Here is a 22,761-nt window from a genome sequence, read left to right on the forward strand (position 1 = left end):
GCAGCCTCATCCAACAGCAGGCAACTGCTAGCAAGAGTGTGCTTTCATTTTGTGTATAAAATAATGTCCTTGGATGCTCACTTGTTTGCCAGCCTTGCCCATTTCCAGTTTTGCAGGGCTATTTTCCCCCACTGCAAATTTCCACTTGTTCAGAGGGGACTGCCCTGAAGTTGTCAGGATGTCTTATCAGGCAGACAATAACTGAAGGATTGTAACACACCAACAGCAAGCATCCAGCTCCACCAGATCACATACACCAACCGGCATGTTCTGGTAGTTTAGATTTATTGCTGGAGACACAGCTGTGTACCACACTGACTGCTATCAAAACCAGCCAAGGCCTGGAAACTGCACAGCTGCTTCTGCACAGTGCAAGGCAGAAGCCAGCAGATGTATTGGCTTCAGGTGGGGTGACTCAAAGGGCTCTGCTCTGCACAGTGGGACAGACACCTCCTTCCTCCTCACTCCCCACAGATACACATGCTGTTGTATTATACACTTACCTTCCAGTGCTACTGAACAATCATTTCATTCAAATCATTCTCTTGAGTAACTCATGGCTTATTTTACAAGTTAACAGACACTGGTTTTGTTCTGCATCTTGAAATCCCAATCCAAATCTCTGCTTTGAGCTACAGGTGCTGTAAGACTGACAAGTGTTTTTGTAAAGCTATCTTTGTTATCTACCAGCGATAACAAGTACGGATGTGTTGATACTACTGATGCACAGTGATAAAGCCCATCAGTCACCATGAGATAAGCCCATTGCTGTATTTGTATAAGCAGCTAAGGGACTGCCCTTAGTTGATTTTTCCAGCAGGACTCCTTGGTACAGACCATTTTTAACCTTCCTCTCTGCAGAACTACTCTCTGGTTATACATTGTTGTATTTGACATTTGCTCAGTCCACCTAAATGAGCACCCTCCAAGTTCACACCATGGACAGCTATCAAAACAACAAGCAGTGCCACTTCTCATGGAGTCAGGAGCTCCATCACAACATCCAAGAGTTGTTTGTCTGTACTGTAGGAACAGTGTTGTTTCCATACCTAATTTGAGAGGGACCACAGCTACAGATGAATCCCATCTTCAAGGAGGACGGCCATTCTACCTGCAACCACATCCACAGAATTCAGCTACTCTGTCAATATAACACCTGCATAATCATAGCAAAAATGGCTTAAAACGTGGAGAAAAATAGTATTTTACATACAAGTACTACTGTCTGATGCAAAATTCACTCGCAAAATGTGATGTTGCATTTTGCAGACGTCACATTCTAAAACAGCTAAGACCAAACTTGTGCACACATCAGTGGCTCCATTTTAAAACACTGCTTACTTAAGAAATTGGATTGTCTTCTATCTAAAACTTCCGATCTCAAGCCAATAATCACTGCCTTGTTTCAGAGCTATGATCATCCCAGAACAAGTCTCAATACTTTTAAGTCAGTTAACATGGCTTACAGCAGGAATGTGGAAGTGGAAACGTAACATTCCTTGTAGAAACCAACAGCTCTGTTACAAGAGGATCATATACATCACCATTAAGTGGTACTTCTACCTTTCACCAAAGAAAGAAAAATCATCCCTCTCTTCCTAGCATTAAAATTCCATTTGCTTTAGGGAATAAAATAATAAACCATACGTAAAACAGCATCGGTACATTTTATTTCAAAAGACTGTTGTCTCAGCTCTCTAGCAATACTTTAATATAGGTTACGACTTGTCCAAATAATGATCAAATGGCCTGTCACATTCTTTCACTTTATAAATACTAGTCTCATACATAACTGGCATAATAAGAGATAAGGCTGAGCCAAATTAAACAAGGGTATCACATGAAAACTCCGTACCCTGGAACCTTCCAGGAGGATTAAGAACTGCTGACTGGAACTCAAAGTACCTGTCCTGCTCTGTAAGATTAGAGCAGTACAGTGTGTAACAGGGCAGCGTGTGAGATGAGATCTTACACAAACTTTAACCAGGGCATCACATTACAGCAGGGGGCACTGCCTCATCCTTGCTTACTGGTGGTTTGTGAATACACCAAGCATCTATAAGGCACCAGTACAGTGATTACAGTCAGGCTGGTAGAAAAGGGATAAATGCAGAACTCTGCTTTGTTTTTAGATATGTCGTACTCATATGCCATTGTGCACATACTATTCATTGGTTCAGTTTGTGCACTCCTTTTCTAAGGTTTTTGCTTTTGCTAAGGTTTTCTATGACTAGCTCCCTTTTCCTGCTTCAATAATTACAGGCAACATCCTAATTTCTAATTTATTTTGGGACAGAGTTTGAAAACTGGCTTCACTGTGAAAGTATGTTTCCCAAGCTCTTTTTTCTAGTCTCATGTTCTTCAGCTTTCTTGAAACACAGGGCTGTATTTCAAGTAGGCTGAGTTTTGACAGATATCTCGGTGCAAGACAATAGAATATGAAATTGTGGAAGCTTTTTCTCTGGAAGAAGCAGAGGCTTGTGCTTGTAACAGGGTTAGCTACAATCTCATCGTGACATTAGCTTTAAACAGTTCAAGGACAAATTCCTGCATTCTTTTTAGCAAGATGAATTTTTGCTTGCTGCAACAACAAATCCCATCAATTTGAACTTAAAATGTATTACTTAATCCCTCTCGTTTTTTGTTCTTCAAAGGTCAAAGCACAGGCAGCTCCAGCATAAAAATCAAGCCACCTATCAACTCAAGACTCCTCTTTTCAGAAAGCACTCTTAAATGAAGTGAACAAAATAAAGCTTCTCATTTATTTTGAGTAGAATGACTACAGAGAAATGACTCAGCTTAGGTAATGAAAGTTAATGGAACATCATCTGCAATGAAGACTGACTCAGTAACACATGAGACTTGCTAATCATTTGTTAATCTCCAATTCAAAAACCCACTACAAGTACCCATGTAGCATCAGTGAAACAGAAGACTACTGTTTTTTTTTGTTTGTTCATTTGTTTCCCCCCTGTTGTCAACAGAACAAGCTTTGAAATAGAACGTCTTTCTCCAGTATTTGATAAAATGTAGATTGTTAAGTGCTATGCACACCAAAGGATTAATCACCTGTGAATCAGGACTTGGTAACTTGTGGAACAATGACTTTATCTCACTAATGTGCAAGACTAGCATAATACTCCTAATTCTTTGGATTTTAGTTCCATGTGTTGATATTCTATGTTTCCAGGAGGCTTTTCCTCCTCATCCTAAGCACATTACGCCTTAATTCTCTCTTCTGGGCCAGCCTTCTGGAACAGAAAGGCCTGTAACACCATGAAGAATGCATGGAAATTCAAAGAGACTGAACAGTGGATTCTTACAATTATCTACACCACAGAGTACAAAAACATTATATGATTGCTCTGCAGTGCTCCCCTAATTGTTGTTAGTGGCATAAAGGCTCTTACCTGAACTCATCAAATGTTCTAATGGGTTACAACTGAGCATGTCTAGAAAGGACAAGCCTCTGAACATGAATGCAGACACAGGTGGTAATAAACAGGAAAATTTCTCACATTCTTGCTGTCAAGTTTGGTAATCAATTTTTTTCCCCCCATGTTCACCAGTTGAAGTCATTTCATTCTGTTAAGACATGTCTTGCACGCAAAATACTAAATACCTACAGTTAACTAAAACTAAATGAGGAACTTGGTAGAAAAAAACTCCAAAACCTCCATTATAACACTGAATAAAGCCTAAATCAGCTTCCTCTAGTAACACCCCAATGCCACAACAAAATCCTCCCTATTAAAACTTTCATACCAAGAAAAAAAAACCTTAGTGAAGAGCCTGTTTCTTTCCTCGCTTCTGCAGCTAATGCTACCAGCTAATAGAAGTACTCTGCCTGCCAACGTTAAATGCTCAGTCACTGCAGAATCCAACTCAGTATTGTTCCCCTTCACTCTGACAGAAGAGATGAAAATCAACTGACTGGGGAGAAACATTCAAGACCTAAATGTTTAATATACTCTCGGTAATAGCAGCTTTAAGTAGATCAATTTATGTTAGTCCTACTACGCTTAACACCATTACTACATACTGCAGTAAATTCTGGAGAGAAGATTCAGTTACTCAACAAAGAACATCTTATCATGCTGCTATTAAGATACACCTACATAAAAGACTCAAAGCTCTAGTCTTACAGCTACAGCATAAGATCGCATCAAGCTAATCTACTGATTCACCACCTAATACTTTGTGTAGATTTGCCACTTGTTTTTCAGTAAGCAGCGAGCTATACTTGCCACGAAACACTTCAGCCACTCTGTAGTAAGGCTGCTGCACTAGTTTAAACCTTAAGCTAAAGCATTTCAGATATCCCAGAAAATACATGAATCAACTTTTATTGTTTCAAGCAACAACACACACTATTTTAATACAACCCACACATTTAAGTCAGGTGAAGAACAGACAACTGAACAATCATCACTAAAACATTTCCATTGGAAATGTGCTGAAGTTCACAAGTGTCTTCATTACCACCTTACAGAAGTTTTCTTATGTGTTTCTAACCTACACACCACATGTTTCACACAGTCATGCAAATCTGAAACCAATGCAAAATGGTGAGGTAATAGGGAAGTCCATTCATTGCAAAGATACATTTTTCACAGAAGAGCCAGGCCGGGTAGGACCAAACACTGCAGGATTCTTCATGGGAGTAGGAGTGGGTTAGAAACCATGAACCTTCAGTTGTTCTTCCTTGACAATGCCAATCTACAGGAGAAAAGCAACAAACTTCAGTACAGCTTCCACGCTGCAGATATTGTGGTATTAAGTCACTGCAATCTGCTACCTTGATTAAAGAAACTGAAATACAGTATATATTCAAGAAAGTAGTGTTCTGTTTTCTGGACTGTTTTTGGGCCACAGAGAAGAATTTACTGCACAAAAAATAAAACCCCATCAGATGCTGGATCTGTTTTGTAGTCCTACCACTCAGTCCTCAATGGTTTAGAATCCCTGCATCATGATTTACATCAGTAAGATAGTGGTGACAGCTTCTTCCTCTACAGAAGTGTCAGTTTTAAATCTATGCTTTGCATCAAGCACTTGATTTACAAATGAAGAACTCGAGTTGTGCTGCCAGAAAACAAAAGGTCTGTTGTAGCAGGGTAAATGCACTCTAAAGCAACAGTTTTGCTCAAGGTCTACTCATCCTACAAATGTCATTCTGCTTTTTGGCTGCAAGTATAAAGGAACTATAATAGATGTCTTTAACTGCTTAATTAACATCACCATCATCCACTGCACTATTATTTCCCGGCAGGTTTAGAATACTACATGGTATTTATCTTTAGTTCCTCACCTCCAACAGGAATTGGCAAATGTTCTTCCTCTGGTCACCTTGAAGCTGGATAACTTCGCCGTATTCAGGATGCTCAATCACAGTACCATTACAAGCAAATTTCTACAGAGAGAGATTTATATTGTAAGACATCCAGTGCGCACTATGATTTTGCTAGGTAAGCTTTTTCAAGAGAATTTTGTCACAAAAGCTGCTCACTAAGTTCCAATGCCAAGCGCAGCAATGTACTCTAACCTCATTCCAAGAGCAAACTGAATGTGTCTGATATATACAGAGAGAAAAAGCAAGCTGCTGATAGCAAATTCAAGTAAAGAGAGGATTAGCTACCATGCAAAAGGAACTGGCCAATACTAACTGCAAGAACAAAAAACCAAAAGCCTAAAGTAGTCTTTCAGCTCTGCACTATTAAAGTATTCTTACCCTAGAAAAACTCAAGTCTCTACTTCAATGGTAACCCAGCTCTGACAGAAGCAGGAATGCAGAAATAATTAATCTCCAACTGACCTTATTCCTTACATCAACAACGTCAAACATTTGTGAAATTTAAAGGAAAAAATCAGAATATGCTGAGTTTTATTAACAGGACAGAAACTTTTAACAAAAAGCAAGCATCACCAATGGAACTTTTGAGAAAGCTACAGGAAAGGAACCTCAAAAGTGACATGCACTATAAAGAATGATATAAAACAAATGTTTGGCTATTTAACATCAGTAGCTATCATAACCCTTTCACCTTTATTCTTAAATCAACAGTTTCACCTTTTTGAAGGCTTTCACAAGTTTCTTCTTGTCATAATCATCTGCAATTCCCTGGACAGTGGTTAGAGTCTTTCTTCCGTTTCGCTGTTGGATCCTTATATGAATGTAATCCTCAGTCCCTGCCGGGAGTAAGTCGTCGCCCTTTGTAGCATCAGCAAAGGGGTCTACAAGAAGAAAAACATCCTTCTAAATCACACAGAAGGAAAAAAGAACAAGCTCAAAACACAATTTCTCACCTCACAACATCTTTTTTTAAGGAATAACTTCACCCCTTTTCCTCTCCTGTTTCAAAATCTCTTAAAACCAAACTACTTCTTTAAAGCTGTATTAAGCCTTACCTAACCTACCAACACAACAGTGCCTTTTGATACCTACTTGGATACCCACTTTTCAGCCACAGTACCATTTTACCACACTATTTATGCCTTGTAAACTGTAAAGCTCTGTACCTGAAATGAAGGTTCCTATAGAGTGTGTGCTTTTAAAAGCACATAATGTTTCAGACAGTCATTAAGTATTTTAAGGGAAGAAGTCTGTAAGGTGGTCATTTTTTTTTTTAAATCAGATTAACTGTTAAGTACAGAAAAATAGAAAAACTCCTGCATGGACACTCCTTTACAAGTTCAGAACATAATCTGTATGCCATGACCACTACATTAGCAGCATTTTCTGTCACAGATGTAATTCCTAGCTCTGAAATGTCAAACATAGCAACAGACACTATGAGACACAAGATGCAGTCTCTGAACCAACCTCTTCTTGCAAGTAACTTTAGGCAAGAATTTTAACAGATTATTTAAGCTTTAAATGCAGAAATGCCAGCTCTGAAGTTCCTCCAAGCTTAAATGTACCTAACATGGGTGAAACAGCACGCCATTTCAAAAGATCTGTTACCAGGTAATAAAATCATACAATCTTTACAGTTAGGAAAGACATCTAAGATCAACTAGTCCAACCACTGACCCACCACCCCCACTGACCATGTCCCTCAGCACCATGTTTCTTGAATACCTCCAAGGACAGTGACTTCCGCCACCCCCTTGGGCAGCCTGTGCCACTGCATCACTGCTCTTTCTGATAGAATTTTTTCCTAGTATTCTGAGCATCCCCTGGTGCAATTTGAGGCTGTTCCCTCTCATCCTATTACTTGTAAAGTGGGAAAAGAGGTCAACCACAGCCTCCTTTCAGGTGACTGCAGAGAGAAACCAGGTCTCCCCTTAGCTCCTCCAGACTAAACAAATCCCAATTCCCTCAACTGCTACAGCGCCCTCACAGCTTTGTTGCTCTTCTTTGGACATATTCCAGGGCCTCAGCCTCCTTTAGCGAAGGGCCCAAAACAGAACGCAGTATTGGAGGTGCGGCCAAGTGTAGGGGGGCAATACCCTCCCTGCTCCGGCTCGCTACCTATTTCTGATACAAGCCAACAAGCAGTTCGACGTCCTTGCTTCTGGGGCACAAGGTCTGACTGCCCGAAGCGGCCACGGACCGCAGCGCTGGGAAATGGCGCTGCACAAGAGGCTCCAGCGGCCCAGACACCGACCGGGGCTCGTTTGGGGCCGGCTCCACGGCTCCCCGGGAAAGGGAACGTCAGCCGGCGGCCTCTTACCGAAGGATTGGAGGTTCTGGATAGATGACATGCGATTCTGCGACGAGAGGCTGACGCAGCGGGGAAAGGCCGCGGCTGGCTCCGCTCGGGTCACGTCTGCGGCTCCGCAATGCCGGCGGAGGCGGGGAACGGGGAGGGGAGGGAGCGGGGAGGGTGGGGAAAGAGCGAGGGGTGGGATAACAAGAGCACAAGGAGGCGGACGAACCTGCGAGGGGAGCAGAAAGAGAAAGGAATGAGAGGAGGAGCGAACACCGGCAGCAAACAGCGCTCAGAGCCCCCCGCGGCACAACGCCCCGTAGTACCGCTAACGAGCAGCGGCCGCCGCTTCTTCTCACAAAATGGCGGATCTCCCGCGCCGCGCACCTGAGCGCCCCCGCCGGCCACGCGCTGCCTCACGGGAACTCGAGTTCTCCCCGCCCCGCCGCTATGGGGCGCAAGGCGCCGCGCAGCGCAGAAGGACTACAGTACCCAGCGTGCACCGCGCCGCCGACGGGGAAGCAGATGGCTGCTGGGCCCGTAGCCTCAACTATGGAGCCTAGTGGCGTATGTACGTTGGTGTTCACAGTTCTCTGCTTCCCCAGAGAAGCGCCAGGTTACCGAGGCCTCTTCTTCTTCAGGTGGTTTGGGAGTGCAGACTCTCTTAGGCCTCACCTTACACCTCAGCACCTAAGGCTGTGCTGAGGGAGACAGTTCACACCACACAACCTGCCCCTGCCTCCCTGCCTGCTGGGGCTGCAGTGCTACACATCTACACCTTCTTTCAGTGCTTCAGCACATAGGAAATAGAAATATCTTTTCAGGAAAGCATCATACGGTCTCCAGCACATGGAGAGTGATTTAAATTAGAGGCAATCTTGATTTTATCCAATTCTGGTACTATGAAGAAAGTGTAACAGATCTCAGCTAATCTCTGATCCATTGCCCAGAAACATCAAAATGGGAGGTAATCAAAATCCCTAATAAGAAACAGCAATGCTAATGTGCAAAACATAAAAAACTCATGTACATCCCTCTCTGCCATGCCTGCTCAAAACTAACAGGAGTAAAAAGTGATAAAAAAGACAGTAATTATACTTACAGTAATGAGAAATTATGATTCCTATAAATACTTTTGGGGCATAGCTTTTAAGGAAAATCCGTTGCATTTCTTGCCAACTAATCCCATCTGATTTTATCTCTGTATTTTATACCAGAAAGTGCACTTGTCTATAAAAGTAAATAAAAGGTATATGTTCCTACATGACGCTCCCAGGCTAAGTTAGCTTCAAAAAAGACTGAATTTCTATATCATCTATAGCTTTCAGGGGAAATGCTGATTTGTATTAAGTTCAGCCTCACTCTTTCCAGTTTGTACTGTTCTACAAGAGTTACCTTTGCAGAATTAGTTAAATGAGGGGCATCCCACATTAATATTTTCTTTACAACTGAGACTTTCTGAAATAACAATTTCTACTTATATTTGCAGTTCAAGAGGCTTCTGGTGTCACTGATGGCGCAGCCTCTTGCAGGGCTGGTCTGGGTCACGGTCACTGTCAGCCCTTCTCTTAGGGGGCCGCTGGGCCCCACCAGGGGAGAGGCCAAGAGCGGAGGAGCTGCTGCTCTGAGCAGAGGGCCCTGCTGCTGCGCCCTGCTCCATGTCGTCACGGGGCTCCTCTGGATCCCATGGGATGTGCACAGCGGAGCAGCCACGAAGGACAGCCTGTGGTGTGCTGGGCAGGTCCTGTGTGATGGGACTTGCAGGCCGTGAGCTGAGGGTCAGTGGTGGGGAGGCTACGGGGCTAGGAGTGGCCACAGGGCTGTCCTGATGCTCCATGAACACAGCAGCATCTTGGAGGCCCAGCAGCCTATGGGCCTCCTCAGCACACTGGCTCACAGCGGTGTGGATGAGGCCCTGGATGAGTGTCTCTGCTCTGTCCTCCAGGACAGGCCACACGTCCCCGAGCAGGACCTCTCTGTCCAGACCAAAATCGCACATGTCATTCAGGATGATGGTCTCTGTTGACAGTGCCGGCCACCACTGTCCCCCAAAGATGACTCTGAGCTCCTGCTCCAGCCAGGGCAGCACCGGGTCGAGGATGTCTCGTCTGACCCTGAACAGCGCAGCCCAGACCTCTGGAGGGAGGCCGCCCACTGCAGGCACATCCTCAGCCTCCCGTTGGTATGGCTCATCAGGTTGCAGCAGCTCTGCCTCCTCATCCTGCTGCTCCTCTGCCTCCTCTGCCCACCACTCCTCTCCCCACTGCTCCTCGACATCCTCAACCTCCTCAACATCCCCCTCCTGAGCATCCTGCTCTTCTACCTCTTCCCCCTCCTGCTCCTCTGGCGGCCACAGGAAGGGCACAGGAGATGGTAAAGGAGATGGTGAAGGAGATGGCAAGGAGCTGTAGAGGCTGTAGGCAGGAGCAGCGGCTGCCTGGAAGCAGGCGGGTACAGGCTGTGCTGGGGGCCAGACGATGAAGTCCAGGTCATCATCGTTGTCCCACTCTTCAACCTTGATGACGGACATGACCATCCTGCAGAGCGGGCAGCTGTTGTTCTGCTTGGCCCAGCGCAGGATGCAGCCCAGACAGAACTTGTGGCAGCAAGGGACGGCATCGGACACGTCCTTTCGGCCATCACGGCAGATGGGACATAACCATCCCTGCACTTCTGCCATGCTCAACACTCTGTGGCCTGCTGGGGAGAGAAGATGAAGAGCTGCTCCTCTTCTGCAGCACCACAGAGGTAAATGTTGCGCACTGCAAGAGGGAAAGAGGCCGCGATCATTCTCCATCCCATGGACAGACAGAAGAAAAGCCCAGGTCCCTCAGCAGGACACCCTTCCTGGCCCCACACCTGGGCTGCTCTAAAGCCCCACAGGGTCAGGCTGCAGCCCTGGCAGCTCCCCACATCCCAGTGCTCACCCCATTGCCACCATGGGGTTCATGTCAGCACCCGGCTCACCTCTGCTGCTACACGTGCGCCTCGTAGGACCTGGCTGCCCGATCACCAGGCAGGCCAGGGAAATGCAGACGGTGATGCTCTGTAGGATGGGCACTGAGAGAACGCTGCCCACAGTCCCCAAAGCACAACCCAACACCCAAGCAAAACGCTCGTTCACCTCCAAGGCCTCGCACACACGCTCGCCAGAGTCCAGGACGAACAAACTGGACCAGGGCTCTGCCACGCCCAAAGGGTGCTCAGCGAAGGTGGAGTGGGTTCACAGTTCCTTGGCTTGGTGATGTCACCACCTGGTTGCTCTGTGATGTTTTCACTGTTCCCCGTGGCCACAGAGCACTGTGTGTCTGGGACACTGTAAAACTCCTTTTCAGATGGGAATTTGTTGTGCAGTCACTGTGTGGCCATAGTTCTGTTCACAGTCATGGTTCTGAAGGCTTCCAGCTGCCACTTTGCTGCAGAAGGCTGCCCACCAAATTGATGTGGCCCACAGCTGTAAGCAGCTATATATTAATTAAATAAATAAATTAAGGTAGCATTTGAAATAGGTATAAACCGGTGTGGAAAGCCAGATGTGCATTGCTTTAGGTTATATTTGGGATATTTTGTAATTTTTGAAAGCCCAGGCTGGAGTTAATTTCAGTCACTGTTTATCTACTAGATATCAGTGCTCAGAGAATCTCTTCTGGGAACGATATTACTGCCATTCCATGAATAAATGTATAAACCTGTGCAACTGTTATGCAGAAAAGATCGTTATCTTTTCTAATTATTCTTGATCACGGCCCCCTGCTTTTAGCTGTTTAAGTGCCGGAACAAGGCTGTGAAGTCCCTGACACATGATTTTTTGGCTTGCTGGAAATATTTCGTATAGTCGCAGAATCATAGAATGGCTGGGTTGAAAAGACCACAATGATGTTCTGGTTTCAACCCCCCTGCTATGTGCCAGTGCCACCAACACCAGACCAGGCTGCCCAGCAGCCACATCAGCCTGGCCTTGAATGCCTCCAGCGATGGTCCATCCACAACCTCCTTTGCGGCAACCTGTTCCTGTGTGTCCGCCACATTCTGAGTGAAAAAAAACTTCCTCCTAATATCTCATCTAAACCTCCCCTGTCTCAAACCATTCCCCCTTGTCCTACCATCTTTCCTTCTTGTAAACAACTCCATTCCCCTTCCTGTTTATGTGTTCCCTTCAAGTAAAGGTAGGCCTTTACAATGACGGTCTCGCTGCAGCCTTCTCTTCTCCAAGCTAAACAGCCCCAGTTCTCTCAACCTTTTCCTCACGGAGAGGTGCTCAGCCTGTTGATCATCACAGTGGTCCTCCTCTTGACCTGCCCTAAGAGCTCCACGTCCTTCCTGTGATGGAGGCCCCAAGCCTGGATGCAGTACTGCAAGTGGGACCTCCACAAGAGCTGAGTAGAGGGGTGACATCACCTCCTTCTTCCTGCTGGCCACCTCTTTTTTAATGCAGCCCAGAACACAGTTGGCCTTCTGGGCTGCAAGCTTACACTGGCTGGCTCATGTTCAGCTTCCTTTCTACCAGGACAACCAAGTCCTTCTCCACAGGGCTGCTCTCAAGGGGTACTTGTCCCAGTTTGTATAAATACCTGCGATTGCCCCAGACCAAGTGCAGCACCCTGCACTTGCCTACTGAACTTCATTTAGGTTTCTCACGTGCCCACTGCTCCAGCAGCAGACTGTCCAGGACCATCTGGATGGCTTCCCTTCCCTACAATATATCAACTGCACTGCTCAGCATGGTGTGCAAAATATCATCTCCAGCTTTTCAGGGGAAATGCTGCCTTTGTATTAAGTTCAGCCTCACTCTTTCCAGTCTGCACTGTCCTACAATTGTTTAACTTTGTTGTAGAATTAGTTAAATGAGGGAATATCCCACATCAATACTTCTTTTTTACTCTCTGTCTCCTTGCTTTTTCTTCTACCCATTTTTTCTAGCAGTGATTCTTTTTTCAATTTCTGACTAGAAAGAGGATATAGTAACTATCTGAAGCAATCTGAATATCTTTCACACAGTTTTGTTTTTTTGAGAAACTGTTTTCAATGCTTTTTATGTTGAAAAACATCTTATTATGTAAATACTGCTATTGAATCAAAGAATCACAGAATGACCCGGGTTGGAAGGGACCTCAGGGATCATGTAGTTGTAACCCCCCTGCCTAGCAGGGCCACCAAACATACACCTTTACTAAGATCAGGTTGCCCAGGGCCCTGTCCAACCTGGTCTTGAACACCTCCAAGGATGGGGCATCCACAGCCTCCCTGGGCTGCCTGTTCCCGGACCTTACCATTCTCCTAGTAAAGAACTTCCCCCTACGTCCAACCTAAATCTTCCCTCTTTTAACTTAAAACCCATTTTCTTCCAAGACCTGCTATTTGTCACGCTCTTTTGAAGAGTTTACATCCCCTCTGGGAGTAAGTTCCCTTTCAGGTCTTGGAAGGCTGCAATGACGTCCACCCCGCAATCTTCTTCTCTTCTTCTCTTAGGTTGAACAAACCCACTCCCTCAGCCCTGTCCTCATAGGGGAGGTGCTCCAGCCCCTCTGATATCATCTTTTGGGCCCTCCTCTGGGACCCTTTCGCTAAAAATTTCCATGTCTTTTTTGTACATGAGGACGCTCTACACCTGGACACAGTACTCCAGATGGGGCCTCACGAAGAGCAGAGTAGTGAGCAAGAACAATCACCTCTCTATCCCTGCTGACCACCCCATCTCCTGATGGGCCCAGGATCCCATTTGCTTTCTGGGCTGCCAGAGCGCCACTGCCTGGCTCATGTTGAGTTTTTCGTCCATCAAGACCCCCAGGTCTTTCTCTGCCGAGCTGCTCTCAAGGACCACTCCTCCCAGCCTTGTACAGCGCTGCCTGGGGTCTTCCGGGCCAAGTGCAAAAACCATGCACTTCGCCATGTTGAACCTCATTAGGTTCACCGAGCCCAGCTTTCCAGCTGTCGAGCGGTCCCTCTAGAAAAAGGCATTGTTCCTCCACCGTATGACTGCACCACTCAGCTTGGTTCGTCAGGCAAACTTGCTGAGGGTGCACTCCATTCCCTCATCGATGTCATTAATAAAGATGTTAAAGAGCACCGGTCCCAAGACAGACCCTTGAGGCACACCGCTCATTACCGGCCTCCACCTGGACATAGAGCCATTGACCACCACCCTCTGTCTGCGGCCTTTCAACCAGTTGCTTATTCCTTTAGTTGTCCACCCATCAAATCCACTTCCCTCCAATTTGGAGATGAGGATGTGGTGGGGGACCATGTCAAAGGCTTTGCTCAGGTTCAGGTAAATGACAACGGTTTCCTTCCCTTCATCCACCAACGCCGTCACTCCATCATAGAAGGCCACAAGATTAGTTAAGCATGACCTTCCCCTGGTGAAGCCGTGCTGGCTCTCTAGGATCACGTGCTTGTTCTTTATGTGATCAAGCATGTTGTCCAGGAGGATCTGTTCCATAATCTTCCTAGGCACGGAGGTAAGACTCACCAGCCTGTAGTTACCCGGGTCCTCCCTGCTCCCCTTCTTGTATATGGGAGTGACGTGACCCTTCCTCCAATTGTCCGGGACCTCACCTGACAGCCATGACTTCTCAAATATGATGGAGAGCGGCTCAGCAACCACCTCAGCCAGCTCCTTCAGGACCCTGGGATGCACGCCATCTGGCCCCATAGACTTGTACTCATTCAGTCTAAGGAGGCACTCTCAGACTTGCTCTTCCCTTACAGTGGGGAGGGATTTACCTCCTTGGTCCCCACATAGAGGTATGGGGGTGCAAGACTTAGGGACGTGAAAAAGACTAGAATCATGGCCACAAGTGAAGACCGAGGTGAAGAACTCATTCAGCACCTCAGCTTTCTCTTCATCTGTTGAAGCCATTTCTCCTTTTAAATTTACCAAAGTAGGTATGCCCATTTTGGCCTGTCTGTACTGGCCAATGTACCTGTAGAAGGTTTTCTTATTGTTTTTTACATCCCTCGCCAAGTTCAGTTCCATCTGTGCCTCAGCCTTCCTGATCCCATGCATGTCCAGACAGCATCCCTGTATTCTTCCGAGGTGACACAGCCTTGTTTCCAGAGCTTGTACACCCCTTTCTTCGCCCTCAGTTCTCTCAGCAGGTCCTTGCTGAGCCATGCCGGTTTTCTACCTCTCCTGCCCACTTTCTTATTCAGGGGAATGGAGACCTGTTGTGCTGCCAGGAGGGCATCCTTGAAGAGCAGCCAGCACTCCTTAACGTCCTTGTCTTTGAGGGCAGCGCGCCAGGGGATCTTGGCCAGCATTCCATTGAGTAGCTTGAAGTCTGCTCTTCTAAAGTTCAGCGTCCTGGTCCTGCTCTTTGCCAGGCCCACATCGCTTGAGATCACAAACTCAACCAGGGCATGATCGCTGGAGCCCAGGCAGCCTCCAACCTTGACGCCTTTGATGGTCTCCTCGGTGTTGGTGAGCAGCAGGTCCTGCAACGCTTGACCTCTGGTCGGTCTGTCCAATACCTGAACCAGAAAGCTATCATCAATAGATTCCAAGAGCCTTCTGGAGCTCTTGCAGCTCGCCGTGTGGTTTTTCCAACAGATGTCTGGATGGTTGAAGTCTCCCACCAGGACAAGAGCCCGTGAGCCAGACACCTCACGCATCTGGAGCAAGAAAGCCTCATCAGCAGCCTCCCCTTGATCAGGTGGCCTGTAGTATACCCCTAATACCAGCTGACCTTTATTAGTCCCATCTCTAATCCTAACCCACAGGCTCTCAACCTGTTCTTGACTGTTTCTCATAGGGAGCTCCTCACAGTTTATCCAGTCTCTGACATAGAGAGCGACTCCCCCACCCTTCCTACCTCGCCTATCTCTCCTAAATAGTCTATAGCCGTTGATGGCAGTATCCCAATTGTGGGAGTCATCCCACCATGTTTCTGTGATAGCAACCATGTCATAACTTTCAGAGTGCATCACAGTTTCCAGTTCCTCCTGGTTGTTACTCAGGCTCCGTACATTAGTGTAAAGGCACTTCAGCCGGGCTGTCTGTCTCACCACCTTCATAAGGGATCCAGGATCCACTAGAACAGCAGCATCCCCAGCATCCCCCTGCCCTACTCCCTCCCTTTGCACTCTGCCGTCATTGCCCACAGAGTTTGGTACAATCCCTCAAATGACCCGTTCAACCCCAGTAGCCCTTATTTAACCCCTTCCCCCCTTCGTTCCTAGTTTAAAGACCTGCCAATGAGTCCCTCTAATTCTTCAGCTAATACCCTCTTACCCCTCAGGGACATGCTGCTTGCATCAGCAGCCATCATGCCAGGTGCAGTGTAGATTGCCCCATGGTCAAAAAAACCGAAATTCTTGTGTCTGCACCAGCTCTTAAGCCATCTATTTAAGAGTTGGGTTTTTCGGATCCTCCCTGTACCTTTTCCTGACACCACGGGCATAGAAGAAAAGATCACCTGCACCCCAGCTCCTTCAAGTATTCGCCCCATTCCCCTGAAGTCTTTCTTGATGGACCTCAGGCTTTCCTTGCCAACTTCCTCGCCGCCAGCCTGAACTATTAAAAGTGGATAGTAATCTGAAGGCTGAATCAACCTAGGAATTTTCTTTGAAATGTCCCTGACCCGTGCCCCAGGAAGGCAGCACACTTCTCTGCGGGTAGGGTCGGGCCGGCATATAGGGCCTTCTGTTCCTTGCAGAAGGGAGTCCCCTACGACAGTCACCCTTCTGTCCTTACGGGNTACCCCTCAGGGACATGCTGCTTGCATCAGCAGCCATCATGCCAGGTGCAGTGTAGATTGCCCCATGGTCAAAAAAACCGAAATTCTTGTGTCTGCACCAGCTCTTAAGCCATCTATTTAAGAGTTGGGTTTTTCGGATCCTCCCTGTACCTTTTCCTGACACCACGGGCATAGAAGAAAAGATCACCTGCACCCCAGCTCCTTCAAGTATTCGCCCCATTCCCCTGAAGTCTTTCTTGATGGACCTCAGGCTTTCCTTGCCAACTTCCTCGCCGCCAGCCTGAACTATTAAAAGTGGATAGTAATCTGAAGGCTGAATCAACCTAGGAATTTTCTTTGAAATGTCCCTGACCCGTGCCCCAGGAAGGCAGCACACTTCTCTGCGGGTAGGGTCGGGCCGGCATATAGGGCCTTCTGTTCCTTGCAGAAGGGAGTCCCCTACGACAGTCACCCTTCTGTCCTTACGGGTAGAGGCAGTCTTGAGGCTTGGGGGCGACCGCTTCACCTGAGGCAACCTCATGGGTGAACCTGTCTCCACACTCTCACTAGTCCCCCCCTCAAGTTCCAGGGCCTCAAACCTGTTTCACAGAGGCACCTGGGGAGCCGGGGATGGTCGGGATGGGGGATGCCCCTTCCGCTGACCAGGTACCCGTTTCTTCTACTCCTCCATTCTCAAATTGCTGCTGGGGGGAAGAGAGGACAGGGGGCTCAGTGTAGTGCTGAATCAGACTTTGCATGCAGAGAAGGGTCTGAGAAAGTCAGAGTAAGCATATCAGAATATGAACAAAAATCAAGTATTTTATGTTTAATTTGTTGCTATGTACATTTGTCCCCCATTTTTCTCTAAACGAACCGTGAGCATAGATCGCCAGCTAAGGAGTAAAACTGAGACTTTGTGGAATAATTTTTCTCGTTTTATTTGCAATTCAAGAGGCTTCTGGTGTCAACGATGGTGCAGCCTCTTGCAGGGCTGGTCTGGGTCACGGTCACTGTCAGCCCTTCTCTTAGGGGGCCGCTGAGCATCACGAGGGGAACAGCCAGGAGCGGAAGAGCTGCTGACCCGAGCAGAGGGCCCTGCTGCTGCGCCCTGTTCCATGTCCTCATGGGGCTCCTCTGGCTCACATGGGATGTGCCCAGCGGGGCAGCCACGAAGGACAGCCTGTGGTGTGCTGGGCAGGTCCTGTGTGTTGGGACTTGCAGGCCGTGAGCTGAGGGTCAGTGGTGGGGAGGCTACAGGGCTAGGAGTGGCCACAGGGCTGTCATGCTGCTCCCTGAACACAGCGGCATCTTGGAGGCCCAGCAGCCTATGGGCCTCCTCAGCGCACTGGCTCACAGCGGTGTGGATGAGGCCCTGGAATGAGTGTCTCTGCATCTGTCCTCCAGGACAGGCCACACGTCCCCAAGCAGGACCTCGCTGTCCAGCCCGAAATCGCACAGGTCCATTCAGGATGATGGTCTCCGTTGACAGTGCCGCCACCACTGTCCCCCAAAATGGATCTGAGCTCCTGCCGCAGCCAGAGCAGCACAGGGTCCAGGATCTGCTGGTGCCGCCTGAACACAGCTGCCCAGAGCTCAGGCAGGAGACCTCCCACTGCAGGCACATCCTCAGCCTCCCGTTGGTAGGCTCAATCAGGTTGCAAGCAGCTCTGCCTCCTCATCCTGCTGCTCCTCTGCCTCCTCTGCCCCCACTCTCTCTCCCCACTGGCTCTCTACATCCTCAGCCTCCTCAAATCCCTCCTGAGCATCCTGCTCTTCTACCTCTCCCCCTCCTGCTCCTCTGGCGGCCACAGGAAAGGGCACAGGAATGGTAAAGGGATGGTGAAGGAGATGGCAAGGAGCTGTAGAGGCTGTAGGCAGGACAGCGGCTGCCTGGAAGCAGGCGGGTACAGGCTGTGCTGGGGGCCAGACGATGAAGTCCAGGTCATCATTGTTGTCCCACTCTTCAACCTTGATGACAGACACTGACCCTCCTGCAGAGAGGGCAGCTGTCCTGCTTCTTGCCCCCCACCACAGGATGCAGCCAAGGCAGAACTTGTGGCAGCAAGGGACGGCATCGGACACGTCTTTCGGCCATCACGGCAGAATAGGACATATCCATGTCTGCTCTGCTGCCATAGTCTTCACACTGTGCCCTCCTGGGGAGTAGAGAGGAGGAGCTGCTCCCACTCACCTGTACCTCAGGGATGAAAGTTGCCGCACTGCAGAAGGAGAAGAGGCCACGGTCAGTCGCTGTCCCAGGATCAGACAGAAGAAATATCCCAGTCCCTCAGCAGGAACCCTTCCTGGCCCACGCCTTGGCTGCTCTAAAGCCCCACAGGGTCAGGCTGCAGCCCTGGGCAGCTCCCCACATCCCAGCACTCACCCATTGCCACCCTGGGGGATGTGTCCCCACCCAGCTCACCTCTGCTGCTGCACGTGCGCCCTGTGGGGCCCCGGCTGCCTGAGCCAGGCAGGCCAGGGAAATGCAGGTGATGGCTGTAGGGATGGGCACTGAGAGCCGCTGCCCACAGTCCCCAAAGCACAACCCAACACCCAAGCAAAACGCTCGTTCCACCTCCAAGTCTCGCGACACAATGCTCGCCAGGAGTCCAGGCACGAACAAACTGGACCAGGCTCTGCCCACGCCCAAAGGTGCTCAGCGAAGGTGGAGTGGTCACCAGTCCTTGGCTTGGTGATGTCACCACCTGTTGCTCTGTGATGTTTTCACTGTCCCCGTGGCCACAGAGCACTGTGTGTCTGGGACACTGTAAACTCCTTTTCATTGGGGAATTTTTGTGCAGTCACTGTTGTGGCCATAGTTCTGTCACAGTCATGGTTCTGAAGGCTTCCAGCTGCACTTTGCTGCAGAAGGCTGCACCAAATTGATGTGGCACAGCTGTAGCAGCTATATATTAATAAATAAATAAATAAGGTAGCATTTGAAATAGGTATAAAACCGGTGTGGAAGCCAGATGTGTCATTGCTTTAGGTTATATTTGGGATTATTTGTAATTTTTGGAAAGCCCAGGCTGGAGTTAATTTCAGTCACTGTTATCTACTAGATATCAGTGCTCAGAGAATCTCTTGGGAACGATATTACTGCCATTCCATGAATAATGTATAACCTGGCAACTGTTGTGCAGGAAAAGATGAATATCTTTTCTAATTATCTTGATCATGGCCCCTGCTTTTAGCTGTTTAAGTGGGGGACAGCTGTGAAGTCCCTGACACATGATTTTATGGCTGCTGAAATATTTTGTATAGTCACAGAATCATAGAATGGTCTAGGTTGAAAAGGACCACAATGATCTTCTGGTTTCAACCCCCCTGCTATGTGCAGGGCCACCAACCACCAGACAAGGCTGCCCAGAGCCACATCCAGCCTGGCCTTGAATGCCTCCAGCGATGGTCCATCCACAACCTCCTTGGGCAACCTGTTCCTGTGTGTCGCCACATTCTGAGTGAAAAACTTCCTCCTAATATCTCATCTAAACCTCCCCTGTCTCAAACCATTCCCCCTTGTCCTACCACTCTTCCTTCTTGTAAACATCCATTCCCCTTCCTGTTTATGTGTTCCCTTCAAGTAAAGGTAGGCCTTTACAATGAGGTCTCGCTGTAGCCTTCTCTTCTCCAAGCTAAACAGCCCAGTTCTCTCAACCTTTCCTCACAGGAGAGGTGCTCCAGCCTGTTGATCATCACAGTGGTCCTCCTCTTGACCTGCCCTAAGAGCTCCACGTCCTTCCTGTGATGGAGGCCCCAAGCCTGGATACAGTACTGCAAGTCGGACCTCACAAGAGCTGAGTAGAGGGTGACAATCACCTCCCTCTCCCTGCTGGCCACCCCTTTTAAATGCAGCCCAGAACACAGTTGGCCTTCAGCGCTGCAAGCTTACACTGCTGGCTCATGTTCAGCTTCCTGACTACCAAGACCACCAAGTCCTTCTCCACAGGGCTGCTCTCAAGGGGTTCTTCTCTCAGTTTGTGTAAATATCTGGGATGGCCCCAGCCCAGGTGCAGCACCCTGCACGTAGTCTTATTGGACTTCATTAGGTTCTCACGTGCCCACTGCTCCAGCCTGTCCAGGACCATCTGGATGGCTTCCCTTCCCTACAATATATCAACTGCATTGCTCAGCTTGGTGTCAAAATATCATCTCCAGCTTTCAGGGGAAATGCTGCCTTTGTATTAAGTTCAGCCTCACTCTTTCCAGTCTACACTGTCCTACAAGTGTTAACTTTGTAGAATTAGTTAAATGGGGGATATCCCACATCAATACTTTCTTTTTACTCTCTGTCTCCTTGCTTTTGTCTTCTACCCATTTTTCTAGCAGTGATTTTTTTTCTTATCAATTTCTGACTAGAAAGAGGAAATAGTAACTATCTGAAGCTATTTGAATATCTTTCACACAGTTTAGTTTTTCAGAACCGTTTACAAAGCTTTTATGTTGAAAAACATCTTATTATGAAAATACTGCTATTGAATCAGACTTTGCATGCAGAGGAGGGTCTGAGAAAGTCAGAGTAAGCATATCAGAATCTGAACAAAAATCAAGTATTTTCTGTTTAATTTGTTGTTATGTACATTTGTCCACCATTTTTTCTCAATACGCACTGTGAGCATGGATCACCAGCTAAGGAGTAAAACTGAGACTTTGTGGAATAATCTTTTTTAGTTTTATTTACAATTCAAGAGGCTTCTGTTGTCATCGATGGTGCAGCCTCTTGCAGGGCTGGTCTGGGTCACGGTCACTGTCAGCCCTTCTCTTAGGGGGCCGCTGAGCATCATGAGGGGAACGGCCAGGAGTGGAGGAGCTGCTGCTCTGAGCAGAGGGCCCTGCTGCTGCGCCCTGCTCCATGTCCTCATGGAGCTCCTCCGGTTCCCTCGGGATGTGCCCAGCGGGGCAGGGACTGGGGCAGCCACAAAGGACAGCCTCTGATGTACTGGGCAGGTCCTGTGTGTTGGGACTTGCAGGCCGTGAGCTGAGGGTCAGTGGTGGGGAGGCTACGGGGCTAGGAGCGGCCACAGGGCTGTCCTGATGCTCCCTGAACACAGCGGCATCTTGGAGGCCCAGCAGCCTATGGGCCTCCTCAGCACACTGGCTCACAGCAGTGTGGATGAGGCCCTGGACGAGTGTCTCTGCTCTGTCCTCCAGGACAGGCCACACGTCCCCAAGCAGGACCTCGCTGTCCAGCCCGAAATCGCAGAGATCATTGAGGATGATGGTCTTCCAGATGCAGCTGAATCGCACACACTGTCCCCCAAAGATGACTCTGAGCTCCTGCCGCAGCCAGAGCAGCACAGGGTCCAGGATCTGCTGGTGCTGCCTGCACACAGTGCCCAGAGCTCGAGGAGGACTCCACTGCAGGCCACATCCTAGCCTCCCGTTGGTATGGCTCATCAGAGTTGCAGCAGCTCTGCCTCCTCATCCTGCTGCTCCTCTGCCTCCTCTCCCCACTGCTCCTCGCCATCCTCAGCCTCCTCTTCATCTGCCTCCTGAGCATCCTGCTCTTCTGCCTCTCCCCTCCTGTCCTCTGGCAGCCACAGAAGGGCACAGGAGATGGTAAAGGGGATGTGGGAATACAAAAAGCTGTTCAGCAGCAGCTGTGGAGCAAGATAAACAGCATGGGAACCAAGGCACCTACTCGCAAGAAGAGTCTCACAGCTCTGAATTGGATATGTGCCTGCATGACAGTTGAAAAGTGTTTTGTAGAATGCTTTGTTGACATGTAAGGTGTTTGGGAAAGTTGTAAGGGCGGATGGGAAAGTTAGAAATACAAACTTGTGAAGGTATATAAGGGATGTGAGAAACTTGTAATAAACATTTGGATCGTTCACATCTGAGTCCTGCTGAGTCGCTGCAAATGGCGCCCACCACGTGGAGCAAAAACCCGCGGACTGAGCGAGCGCCGGTCCGCAGCGTCGCCCGACTGAACTTCGGAGAGATGTTTCGCGCACACCCGCACCGTTCTGCAGGACAGAAGGTGAGCAGTCGGGAACTATGGGGCTCACTAACGAGAGCAGAACAAGTAAATCTCGAAGTATGCGGTCAGTGTTACCGTATCAGGATAAGACTGTGTCTACTAAAGCATTAGCTACTCTTCTTAAATGGATAAGCAAAAATGTCCCTGAATTTCCAAAAACTGAGTTCTCTCTCGATGGAGAACTTTGGGACAAAATCGGCTCAAAACTCTACGAGGCTTCTCTCGCAAGACAGAAAGGCTGCCTAAGCTGTTTGCCGTTTGGAGCCGGATAATGGAAGGGATTAAGCAATCACGACGGGAAAGAATTTATCGACCATTCCTGCCTGGGAGGGTCCTGAGGAGCTGGCTGAGGTGGTTGCTGAGCCGCTCTCCTCATATTTGAGAAGTCGTGGCTGTCCGGTGAGGTCCCGGATATGATTGGAGGAGGGTCACGTCACTCCCTTTTCAAGAGGGA

General features: G+C 48.3%; 1 protein-coding gene across 1 annotated transcript; it reads right to left on the reverse strand.

Moving 5' to 3' along the window:
• Window positions 1–1,648: 1,648 nt before the first annotated feature.
• Window positions 1,649–8,068, reverse strand: EIF1B (eukaryotic translation initiation factor 1B). Its single transcript, XM_015854180.2, has 5 exons — window positions 7,979–8,068; window positions 7,677–7,881; window positions 6,071–6,234; window positions 5,312–5,413; window positions 1,649–4,719 (listed from the first exon to the last, which is right to left on the reverse strand). The coding sequence occupies exons 2-5, from the start codon at window positions 7,705–7,707 to the stop codon at window positions 4,675–4,677; spliced, it is 342 nt and encodes a 113-aa protein (XP_015709666.1). The 5' UTR covers window positions 7,708–7,881; window positions 7,979–8,068; the 3' UTR covers window positions 1,649–4,674.
• Between the last annotated feature and the right edge of the window lie 14,693 nt (window positions 8,069–22,761).

The sequence above is a fragment of the Coturnix japonica genome, chromosome 2 (assembly GCF_001577835.2).
Source record: "Coturnix japonica isolate 7356 chromosome 2, Coturnix japonica 2.1, whole genome shotgun sequence".
Taxonomy (NCBI): domain Eukaryota; kingdom Metazoa; phylum Chordata; class Aves; order Galliformes; family Phasianidae; genus Coturnix; species Coturnix japonica.

Bases quoted from the DNA above. Each gene is read 5' to 3' on its own strand.
- EIF1B (XM_015854180.2), bottom strand. From the start codon at position 7,707: ATGTCATCTATCCAGAACCTCCAATCCTTCG. The intron at 6,235-7,676 runs GTAAGAGGCCGC...TTCTTCTTGTAG, and splicing joins CCAGAACCTCCAATCCTTCG to ACCCCTTTGCTGATGCTACA. The intron at 5,414-6,070 runs GTGAAACTGTTG...CTCTCTCTGTAG, and splicing joins TTGTGAAAGCCTTCAAAAAG to AAATTTGCTTGTAATGGTAC.